Below are 12,262 nucleotides of genomic sequence, written 5' to 3' on the forward strand. Positions count from 1 at the left end.
CTTTGAAACTATGTTTACTTTCACAAAATCAACTTTTGGCCTCCTCTCTGCCTGAAACGTTTTTTAAGACGATAAAAAATGAAAATCCATCTCTCGGCAGTAAAATGCTGAAAGCTGCAGATATTCATGGTAATTACATCAAACTGTGAAATCACCTGTCCTGAGCCACTTTTCTGAAGAAAATCTTTGAAACTATGTTTACTTTCACAAAATCAACTTTTGGCCTCCTCTCTGCCTGAAACGTCTTTTAAGACCATAAAAATGAAAATGCATCTCTAGCAAGTAAAGTGCTGAAAGCTGCAGATATTCATGGTAATGACATCAGACTGTGAAATCAACTGTCCTGAGTCACTTTTTGAAGAAAATCTTTGAAACTATGTTTACTTTCACAAAATCAACTTGTGGCCTCCTCTCTGCCTGAAACATCTTTTAAGAGTATAACAAGTGAAAATGCATCTATAGGCAGTAAAGTGTGCTGTGAAAGCTGCAGAAATTCATGAAAATAACATCAGATTGTTAAATCTCTTTTTCGAAGAAAATCTTTGAAACTATCTTTACTTTCACAAAATCAACTTTTGGCCTCCACTCTGCCTGAAACGTCTTTTAAGAGCATTCACTTTTTATGCTCTTAAAAGATGTTTCAGGCAGAGAGGAGGCCACAAGTTGATTTTGTGAAAGTGAACATAGTTTCAAAGATTTTCTTCAAAAAAGTGACTCAGGACAGTTGATTTCACAGTCTGATGTCATTTTGAAATTTGATGAAAGGCAGCTTTTTCTTTCAAAATGCATCTCTAGCCAGTAAAGACTGGCTAGAGATGCATTTTCACTTTTTATGCTCAATAAACTTTTTTAGGCTAAAAATAGGGCTAGGGCTTAAGAGGTTAAAATATGTTTCAGGCAGAGAGGAGGCCAAAAGTTGATTTTGTGAAAGTAAACATAGTTTCAAAGATTTTCTTCAGAAAAGTGGCTCAAGACAAGTGATTTCACAGTCTGATGTCATGTTGATGAATTTCTGCAGCTGTCACAGCACACTTTACTGCCTAGAGATGCATTTTCACTTTTTATGCTCTTGAAAGACGTTTCAGGCAGAGAGGAGGCCAAAAGTTGATTTTGTGAAAGTAAACAGTTTCAAAGATTTTCTTCGAAAAAGAGATTTCACGGTCTGATGTCATTTTCATGAATTTCTGCAGCTTTCAGCACTTTACTGCCGAGAGATGCATTTTCACTTTTTATGCTCTTAAGTTATTGCTAATCCTTATCATTTTCATATTATTTCCTCCTTTAAAGATCATTTACAACTTGTTATCATTAGTTCCCCACGGAGACAAATGTGTTGTGTGTAACATTAGCGCCCTCTGCTGGCTGCTTGCAGACTTTAGTGGTGCGGCCGTTTTCCTTAACTAACGTTAGTCTGAAGCAAGCTTTCTCCGTGGTAGGTTGATCTTTGACAAGCTCCGTTGTGAAACATCTCATTCGATATCTGAGATACATAAATATAGAGAGATATCTGTATAAGCCCTTTTTGTTCGTATAATTGTTTAAATTTATAATTTCTAGAGCAAATGTTTTTAACTGATAACTGATAACTGCTTTAGCATTAGTAACATGCTAACAACAGCTAGCTTAAGTATTTGTCTCTTTAATTTGACAGTGTTCCGGAGCTTGTAACCACGACGTTGTCCGTGAGAGTAACTGAATATATTCTGTCTGTTACCAGGTATCTATATGCTGTGCTGTAAATAAACGTCTGGTTGGAGCCATCAATCGATCAAGTGTGACTGAATAAACACAACGCAACCAAGAGAGAGAGTACACAACTGCTACACAGACAGACTTGATATTTCGGAGAGTGATGGTGCGCGTGAGTTTGGGTTCTGGGATGGGGATGTCGATCTCCATGATGATGGCTAGATGGTCGGAGATGGTGAGGTCATAGCCGGAGAGGTGGTTGATGGTGATTTCAGTGGAGCAGACCAGGTCCAGGATGTGCCCGCGGTTGTGGGTGATGAAGTCGATGTGTTGAGTGAAGTTGAAGCATTTAAGCATGTCCAGAAATTCTGTGGCAGTTTTACAGTCTGAGGAGTCGATGTGGATGTTGAAATCACCAAGCAACAGGATGGAAGATGAGACGGAGCAGAGCTGGGTGAGGAATTCAGATAGGTCGGAGAGGAAGGCAGGGTTGGGTTTGGGGGGGCGGTAGATAATTGCAATGACCAGGGGTTTAGGACCAGAGAGTTTGAATGTGAGCTGTTCAAAGGAGGGTGGACTTTCGATGTTAGTCAGGCTGGTCTTGATATGTTGGCGGTGAAGAGCGGCAATTCCTCCACCGCGGCCATCAGGGCGTGGTTTATCCAGGTAATGATATCCAGTTGGGGTGGTTTGATTGAGTGCGTAGTAATCCAGGTGTTTTTGCCAAGTTTCAGTGAGACAGAGGATATCAAGTTTGTTGTCAGTGATGAATTCATTGATAATTGGGCTTGGTGCTTAGTGACCGGGTGTTGAACAGAGCAAGCTTCATGGAGTGTTTTGTGATTGGTTGTGAGGTTTTGGGGAGGGTTCTGAGGTTGGCTGCATTCACCTAATTAAGCCTAATTTATCTACCTCATTGATTTAATTGTCACACTTAAATCCTGATTTGAATGGTTAAACAGAAGAGATCAAAGGGCCGAGATGATACGATATAATGTGGGTCAAATACTGTGGTCCAAATAAAATGACTTCAGTTTTAATGCCATTGAGTTACAGAAAGTTTGACTCTAGAATGTTTTCATTTGTTTTCCCTAATCTCTCAAAACAAGAGCAAAAACCAGATTAATTGGTTCTCTTTTCTTCTTTGCTGCCATGTTACCGGTCTCGTGACCCCTCAGATTGATCTCTGGAGCTGTAGGCGGATGCAGACCGTCAGGATGAATTGAGTTGGGAACCAATGCAACAGACTACCAGCTATTTAGCATGTTGGCCACACCAGCATGACACTGTCTCTTAAAATGAAGTTCCCATCCAATAACACTGGTCTGCAGAAGACTGCTGTGGGAGTAGGGCTGTTGAAAACTGTGACCGTAATATGAGAGAAAAACATGTCCCTCGAAATGTAATTGAAATTGCAGTTTAATGATATTGGAATGTAATTTTGTAGGAAAAGGGAATGTTTCTAGTGAGATACAATATTAGGTTCCTCTTTCGTTGTAAATTGGATTAATTTGCTCTATCATCACGAAGGTCAAAGGTCACATTTTGCCTGAGTACACTGTGTTGGCCTTCATAGTGGTTTAAATGATCAGATCCCCTTCCAGGTAGCAGGTGCTTGTGATTCTATACAGGCAGTATGACGCGTCTCCTTTAAATAAAAAGTTTGGAATTTTATGTGGTACTTATTTCGATTTCAAGTCAATAAAGTAGTAAAGGAAAAACTAAGTTTGCTAGTGTAATGCATGCACAGAAAACACATTGTGATAAGTGTAACCACAAATATTAACAATATCTGATGTAATTGATCTTGTTTTGAACAATAAGATTCAACAATAATTAAAAGTTCAAAAACATTTATTGAATTTCAAATATATTCTTAATATATATATATATATATATATATATATATATATAAATAATAGTACATTGCAAATACCTTGCCAATAATTGTACTATTTGCAAATATATAAAATATACTAACATTGTACGTCTAACAATTTGCAAATTAAATCTTTAAACACACTTTCAAATAAATGTAATATAGTGCATTTTCGAGAAATATAACAAAAATATACTTAACAGAGAGCAAAAAAATTCTGATTTAAGTTTATATGGTACATGTATTACTAAACAAAACAGAATGACCATGTTTCAAATTAAAACAACACAGAACACTGAACCATCAAAACAAATTGCACCGCTGCAGACTCTCGCTCACTAAATAGAAACACAAACATGCTCCACATTATGTTCCTTTCTTTTGGTTGAACTGCTCGTTGTTACACTTCCGTCTGATGACCGCTCGCACGTCCGAGGCACTCGTCTGTGGAAACTCTTGAATAACAGCATCTGTTAAGAGACGAGAAATGATGTCACACAGCATATTCATACAACAGTTTCTTCTATTTTGACCACACAGGAAATCCTGTTGAACCAATATTATTTTTTGAACAGAAAATCAGGATTAATATTGAGGAACTATATCAATATGACATGCCAATATTCCTACCAGTGCAGGTCAAACATATTTCATCACGGGTGGTGTGTTGAACATGTGATCCTGCTGCTTTATAAATCACAGAAGCTTTAAATTGTCTACATACGACTCAAGACAATTACCTACCTGTTATGGCCTGCACTTTGGCAACGTCCAGTTGTCTTTTAGGAGGTCCCACTTTCCCAGTCAGGGTGGACAGTACAAGGACCTCCTTTGTGAACACCAGAGCAGCCAGCTCCTGGCAAAAAAGGGTCATGATCGATTAAGCCGCAGGAAGGCCCTCTTTGAAACCGTCACTGTGCTGCCAGCCAAGGCGTGCTGTATATGAGAGAATCAATGGAACACATTAATATACAGTTGGAAGATCTCTCCCTACCTATTAGGAATTAATAGACCTTATTCACATATGAATACAATGCGCTTCATTATTTAAAACACTGCTAGTAGTCTGTACATCCCTCTATGGTGTGGAGGTTCCCACTCTCTACTAATTCACATGACTGATGTGTGACACATGTAACCTAGTAAATCCCATCACTTTATTTCTGACACATTTGAACTTGAACAGCAGACGATGCTGGGGAAGACAAAAGGAACGTGGTGTCATTTTTCTATAGCCCTTACACTGAGCAATCAACATTTACTTCACAATGACAAGTTAAAGCAAAAAAGTTCAGCATTGTTTTCCTTTCTCAAAATCACAGACATGTTCTATATCTATTCAACAGGTGTGAACTGAGTTCTTTGTGCTGTCGCAATGACTTGTTATAACTATTAGTGATATTAGGATCTTAAAAATGTTTCTGTAATACAAAACAGTACATGTGGCTGGTTACATTGACTTACCATATACTTCAGAATGAGATGCCCATCATCTTCCTCAAGTTGGATGCCTAGAGGATGGCCGCCCTTGAAAGCACTTGTCGCCTGTATAAAAGGATTACACTTGTTGAAATATCCCTCAAAACATCAATAATTACAAAAAATGTTTAGAATATATATATAGGACCTATGGTGACCTTAAAATATACACTGACTTCATTATACATTCTCTTAATGGAATAATGAATTATCTTAGTTCTGCTTACATGACCCTACTACCTTTACTTATAGTTATTCTCATAAAGCACAACCTGGTGATTACCTTCACTTTACTGAAGCCTGCTTCTGGTGAACTCAGACTAGACTTACACAAAGTGAGCTGCTGTTGCTCTGTAATGACTCAGCGTCATTGTGTTGACTGAACGGCAGCTTGCTGCTGAAATATACCGTTAACGTTACGGTGTCACGCCGTTCAGTTTACATTATGAGGGACGGTAACATTAACCCCTTGCTGTTTATTAAGTGCATCTTCAACACCATTTACTAACGTGATTTCAGTTAGCTTTGTCTAATTCTACCACACTAAAAATATTTGAAAGCACACTTGCAACCAGTCAGGAATATACAGTTGGCAATCAGCATGGCCAGTCTACAACTCATTCAATAGTCTATTAACATTTGCATGTTTGTGAAGTCCACACGCTACTAAAACAGTCTAAAAGCTACTCAAATTGAATTCACCGAGCATTACACTTGAGAGCAATACCATGTTAGCTTAATGTTAACATACATGTCACCTTCACATTATGTTACTACACAACTAAGCTAGCTGTTGTGGCGTTAGCTAAAGTAGCAAACACAAAATTGATAGTGTTAGCTAAATGATTTTTTCTATCAAACACTGTTTTAAAGTGTAAAGAAAACTCTGTTTTAGAACAAATACAACACACATATGGTTATAAATTGCTTACTTACCGAAAACTGAGACCTGTGGACAGACAGCAGTGCACGAACTGTATTGCATCAAACATCAATGCACCGATTAATCGAAAACTTAATTATTGCTGTGTACATAGATAAATGAATATTAAACAGCATGTAGTCAACTACTGATGCTAACGCACTCCCATCGGCCCAGATTAATTAATTAATGTATTAATTTCTTGCATACGGTATTGCCTTCACTTTTATTTTGAAATATTCTTGTTCCGGGTTACCTGTTGTGCTCTGCTTCTCGTTTTAAAGGAAAAAACAAAAAAGGGATTTGCAAAAACGAAATCGGTCCAAATAGGTCTTTATTTAATTTCAACCCGTTTTCAACCAGAAATCAACGTTAAAATCCGGGTCAGTGCTCACTGGGAAGGTTAAAGTAGAGGCATACCAAGCCCCGAGAACAGACTGTGATGCAATACTAAAGTTGTATCACTGGAGGGCGCTACCGCAATGCAGTATACAGGGTAGCATGCTGCAGTAGAGCATACACACACTACAAATTATTGTCTCTGTGTACAGAAAAACGTGACCAGAATCTCTTCACATTGTTTTAAGGTGAAAATCAAGAGTTTGCAGACAATCAAGGTCAGTATCTGAGACCTCTCCTTTGCTTTCAAGTTTGCAGGGAACGATCTGCGTGGATGAAGCGCTTCATCTGCGATGAGGGAAATTGTGATAATGGGTGACGAATCTGTCACAGCAGATACAGTCACTTATACTGTACTATCTAAAGTCGTAATGACATAAGAAGCCAACAGTTGTCTTGTTATTCTGCATTTAACTGGGTCAAACCCTGTCACAGTTACAGTGCGCAGTGCGCAGGCGCAGCTTGTAGGCTGGCTCTCAGTGCCATAGCAACCAGAGAGACGACGTCAACATGAACATGGTGAGTGTGTTGTGGCTTCATGTGTTTCGTTGCTATTTCGTGTTTTTTAGCGACATGTTACGACTCTAACCTTTCCGAACATGCAACGTCTTCCTTTCGGAGGGCTATATTAATTGACATTACGTGGGATATTGTTGTCGTTGTTAGCTAACATGGGCTAACTTTAATTAGCTGAATTGGATAGCTAACTTTAGTTAGCTGGCTAACGTCGAGTCTGCCCTAAACGTGTGTGGATGTCTGTGTCTAGTTTGGCAGTTTTTCCTCCCGCTAAACCGAGTATTGGGAAGGCTAGGACGAGGACTAATAGTCACTCAGAATGAAGTGTCTTAGCCGCCAAACTCCCCCAAATGAAAATGGAAATAAAGACATTGTGCATATTAAAAGCCTGTGTGTTTAATGTAGCACTGTTCTATCTTATCTACAGTACCCATCTGCTATTTTGTCATCACACTAGCATCTAGCCTCTCCCTGTCTAATGTTATGTAATGCCTCCAGGCCAAAGCAACGACTGTGAAAGAAGCACTGGCCAAACTGGTGAGTGGCATACATGCAATATTTTTCAATATGATTATTTGTTTGTGTTCATACGAGTGTTTAAAATTCATGACTGAAAGTAGTTGCATGATGGTAGCATAGGTGTTGTAATTGCATCTTTTCTTTTGATCTGTGTGTCTGTGCGTGTGTGTGTGTGTGTGTGTGCGCGCACAGGAGGAGAAGTCAGGGGAGAAAGTGAGCGAGAGTAAAGCCATAAAACTGTATGGTCAGGTTCCTCCTATAGAGAGGATGGATGCCTCTCTCTCCACACTCACCAACTGCGAGTGAGTCCTGTAACGACACAAAAAATAATACACATGACATCTATCACACTTCTGTCCATCCTGGGAGAGGGATCCCTCCTCTGTTGCTCTCCCTAAGGTCTCTTCCTCTTTTCTCCCCGTTAAAGGGTTTTTTGGGGGAGTTTTTCCTGTTCCGATGTGAGGGTCCCGGGACAGAGGACGTCGTATGTGTACATATTGTAAAGCCCTCTGAGGCAAATTTGTGATTTTGGGCCATACAAAAATAAATTGAATTGAATTGAATTGAATTGAATAGGTTGATACTGTCTGGTAAAGCTACACATTTACACTGATTCAGGCTGAGCAAAATCTACAGTAAGAATCTTTTAACATGCAATAGGAGGTACAGTATGGTAGTAGGCTAGCTGTTACAGATGACTATTTCAGCTGGTGTTTGAAACGATTTGGTCAATTTCAAAAGTATAAACTGGGCGTTGCTCGTGTCTGTCAGCTCTCTTCCTGAGTACAATTTGGCTTTACTTTTGTGAGAGTCTAAGAAAATACAGCTTTAATCTGTGAAAATGGATGGCTGGTTCCAAAGTTACTAAAAAGATCCTTCGATGTCGGCTCTTCCTAACATTGTGAAGCAGAATTCACCAAGCGTTGGATTGTTCACCGACTAATAGGGAACGTGAGTTGGGATTAGACCGTCGTGAGACAGGTTTTTAGTCTCTGCATTTTAGTAATTTACATATGCTTATTTTCATTACCAATCAATGTGCCAGTCATTTAGAATAAACTGATTGATTCAGCTTTAATTTGATAAAAGTTCCTGTTTATATGCACCAGTGAGACCTTGGAGCTACTTTTTGTCTTAAAATTAAATTATCGAACAAAGGAGTTCAGGTTGGTAGATAGAGGTAGATAGGTCGCTGTGCAGTTCACCCTTAGACTGCACTTCCATGACGTTTTCTTACTCTTAGTAAATTCCTCAGAAAATACCCCTTTAATGCAAAGATGTTTTTTTTGTTCCAGTCATAGGCTGTATACATGAACACGACTACTTTATCGACATTCACACTCTCACAAAACGTCACTGTTTTCGTCAGAAATTCACACAATCAGCAGCAGTGTAACTGACAGAATACATCCAAACATCAGAGTCCAAGAAACAACCAACACATTTCCATTATTGTCTAATACTTTAGTAGATGAATTATGTTGATGTTTCCAAAAAAAAACAACTAAAAAAACAATTAAACTGCAGATAACACAAAACAACTCACAGACTTCTTCCGGCATCAACAGGATATTCATGTTATGCATTGTTCTCATTTATTTGGGAAGATGGTCCTCGGATATTTTGTCACAATAAGAAGTGGGTCTTGAGTTACAAAAGTTTGAGAATCACCACTTTAAAAAAACACCCTCATCGAAATACCTGATCGGTTTTTGTACTGTATCCTCCACAGGAAGCTCTCTATGTCCACAAACTGCATTGAAAAAATAACCAATCTCAATGGCCTGAGTGAGTCCTGACTGCATAAATACACACCACACAGACACACACTCTTCACTGATGGAAATGTGGGGTTGTAATGTGTTGTTGTGTTGTGTTCTTCCAGAGAACTTGAAGATATTGTCATTAGGAAGGAATAATATTAAGTCCTTCAATGGGCTGGTAAGTTACAATATGCAACAGAATTAGCAGTGTTTTATAGGTTCCCTCTTTTCTTAAAGGGGATCCAGATATGCTACACGCATACTTTTGAGTGTACATTATTTTGCATGGGTTGTTTCTGTGTATATGTGTGTGTGCGCAGGAGGCAGTGGCGAACACATTAGAAGAGTTGTGGATCTCCTATAACTTGATCGAGAAACTGAAAGGAATTCAATTCATGAAGAAACTCCGAGTCCTCTACATGTCCAACAACCTGGTGAAAGAATGGGGTGAGCTACGTTCATCAACACAATCAACACATATTGAGATAGACAGAGCTAATGAGATAGTGAAAGTATTATGTCATGTTTATTCCTGGTTTCATGTAACATTTATGAGGCTTTTAAGTGACCTGTTTAGAAAAAATCCTCCTCTTGCCTAACATCATTTTGTTTTATTGAAGAGGATAACTATATTAGCAGTGTTTTTTAAAAGCAGCCTTTTATTCCTTCCACTGCATGTCTTGGTGGGGCGAACGTTTAAAATACAATAAAAATAAAAACTACTACAGTAAAGCTTTCCAACTTTTTAGCAATGGTCTCTTTAGTAATTTATATTTTAAAGGTATTGTGCTGATGGTTTGTTGGTGTAGGAATCCCTTGTGATCACTTTCATTTATTATATGCTGTCATGTCTTTTTTTCATGTCATGCCTACACTGTGTTGTGTAGGAGAGTTTGTGAGGCTGGCCGACCTGCCATCCCTCACAGACCTGGTGTTTGTTGGAAACCCTCTGGAGGAGAAGCATTCAGCCGAGGGAACCTGGATGGATGAAGCCTCTAAAAGACTACCTAAGCTATGGAAACTAGATGGTAAGAATGTTTCAGCAGCGACGTGTGTTAGAACCACTACCTACATTCCATGCCGCTCCTGCAATTGTCATCCAGTTATCCACGGTATAGACTTAACTGATAAAAAAACTGAACCATTAACTATCTATTAACATGTGATTCCAGGCTTGAAGAAATATTGTGATGACACTTTACCGGTCCATAAATTCTGAATAATTAATAATAATGAATTACAATTCATTGCCAACATAACCACGGCAGTATTTTTAGTGAGTCAGCTTAGGTAATGTTTAATGAATATTTACTTTGGTTTTAAATAGAGTATTCATTTTAAGAAAATGTCCAATTTCCCCCATTATGGACTCATAAATGTTACAAAAAGGGCTTGACGGTCTATGGAGTGAAAAGGAGAAACCATGAAATAAAAACAATAATTACCCTTTACATGGTCAGCTACAAGACACATAATAGCGATACGTTGTTTCTTTGAAGTTATGATTGGAGATCTCTTTTCCTGTGGTTTCCAGGAACCCCAGTCATCAAACAGGAAGAGGATGAAGCAGATGGAGAGAACTGAGGAGCATGACTCTCTGCAAAACTGCAACCTCCTTTTCTGAAGTCTTCCCTTTTTTTAAAGTTTTGTATGGTTTGTCATGGTGCTTTTCTTTTTATAAAATGATTTTTACAACAGCGTACACTTTGTTAGAGATAGACAAGCACAAGATGACCAATTATGTTTTATAGAATGAGAAAAGTCTGTTAAAAAAAGATTAATACTTAAATTGGCAATCTCGCAGATTTACATTTGAATAAATGTCTTTTACCTATCACTGAGCGGTAACACAGTGGTGATTGAGCCTATGGCCCACTGATTGCAATATATATATATATATATATATATATATATATATTTGCAGTATTACCAATTGGGTGTCTGTGGTTACATTCCCGAGAAAAAATGCTGTATTTCAGTTTTTCCTAACAAACACAAAAAACACAATTCTGAACACAATTCTAAAAAAAATAGCATGTTAGTATGGAATTTTGGGCGCAGCCATTGGCTTCACGCTATTAAACTCAAAGCACAATCCCATTGTTTTCACTCAAATAGAAATTGTAAATCAACCACGACTGAAATCTTAACGACTGCCACTTTAAGGCCTTGTGGGCTTGGGACCAAAAAAAAGTGTTGGTGAGACCTTATCAGTGGAAATACATGATGAGCACAGTACTATTTATGGGCCAAAAACACTGTCCTCCCTCCATGGAGAGATGAGCATATACAGCTAAATATAAGATGTATGATGCTACTTTCACACCATAGACTAAGCAGTGGAACAATTGTGACTTGGAGAGATACATTTAAGAGTGAATAACAAATGTAAATCAGGGTCTGTTACCGAACTCTGACTTATCAGGTAGTAAACAGTAGAAGCATTATAGCAGGAAGTTGGTATTTACGATCCTTCCCATGGGACATGAAGGGGCCATCACTGGCCACATTGCAACAGCCTTTGGTCAGGACTGTGGAGCCACAGTGATAACTTACATGCAGAAAAATACATATACAGTTCTGTTTGGCACTGTGTTTGAGGTATTCTATTTATATGTTCTAAACGTTTTGAACTCTTTGAAGGGCAGAAACTAGTTTACTGTATTTTACTGACAGTTCTAATCTCATTTTGGATTCTTAGATTTGACATTGTTCCAGTTTTTGTTATACATGTTATACGCATGTATAATGCATGTAGCATGTCCTCATTAATTACATGACACGTTGTCTTGGTTAAATTATTTTCATGTTTTAAAGTATTTAGGCGTGTTTGTACATACAATTGTAAAGTTTTTTTTTCTTTTGTTGATATCTCAGTTGAGCATTGTTATTTGAAATACAACATTAATATTGATAAATTCTGAAAATAAAGTATAGAATAATTTAGTACTTGGACTAATGCATCCAAACAGGGTTTTTCTTTTATAATTCTAACAATAGGTAATTTACAGTCACGTGATTGGCATATTTTGTCTCCACGAGTTAACCGCCCATAGACTGTAGGAAGTTTCCCCTGTTAATGTACGTGAAACATGT

The 12,262-nt window shown here is 38.2% G+C and overlaps 1 protein-coding gene across 7 annotated transcripts; it reads left to right on the forward strand.

Moving 5' to 3' along the window:
• The first annotated feature begins 1,389 nt into the window (after positions 1-1,389).
• dnal1 (dynein, axonemal, light chain 1) lies at positions 1,390-12,121 on the forward strand. 7 transcript variants are annotated; one of them, XM_076106970.1, is made up of 10 exons: positions 1,390-1,432; positions 1,718-1,861; positions 6,804-6,887; positions 7,312-7,421; positions 7,596-7,705; positions 9,136-9,191; positions 9,289-9,344; positions 9,487-9,613; positions 10,054-10,194; positions 10,701-12,121. In XM_076106970.1, exons 5-10 carry the CDS (start codon positions 7,671-7,673, stop codon positions 10,748-10,750), a joined length of 465 nt encoding a protein of 154 aa, XP_075963085.1. In that variant the 5' UTR covers positions 1,390-1,432; positions 1,718-1,861; positions 6,804-6,887; positions 7,312-7,421; positions 7,596-7,670; the 3' UTR covers positions 10,751-12,121. The 7 variants fall into 7 exon arrangements, with proteins under 7 accessions (XP_075963085.1, XP_075963081.1, XP_075963082.1 ...); XM_076106966.1 differs by having other exon boundaries at positions 7,383-7,421; XM_076106967.1 differs by having other exon boundaries at positions 1,718-1,855; positions 7,383-7,421.
• The last annotated feature ends 141 nt before the right edge of the window (positions 12,122-12,262 follow it).

This window comes from Anarhichas minor, unplaced genomic scaffold (genome assembly GCF_050575085.1).
Source record: "Anarhichas minor isolate MPS153535 unplaced genomic scaffold, ASM5057508v1 ptg000037l, whole genome shotgun sequence".
Taxonomy (NCBI): domain Eukaryota; kingdom Metazoa; phylum Chordata; class Actinopteri; order Perciformes; family Anarhichadidae; genus Anarhichas; species Anarhichas minor.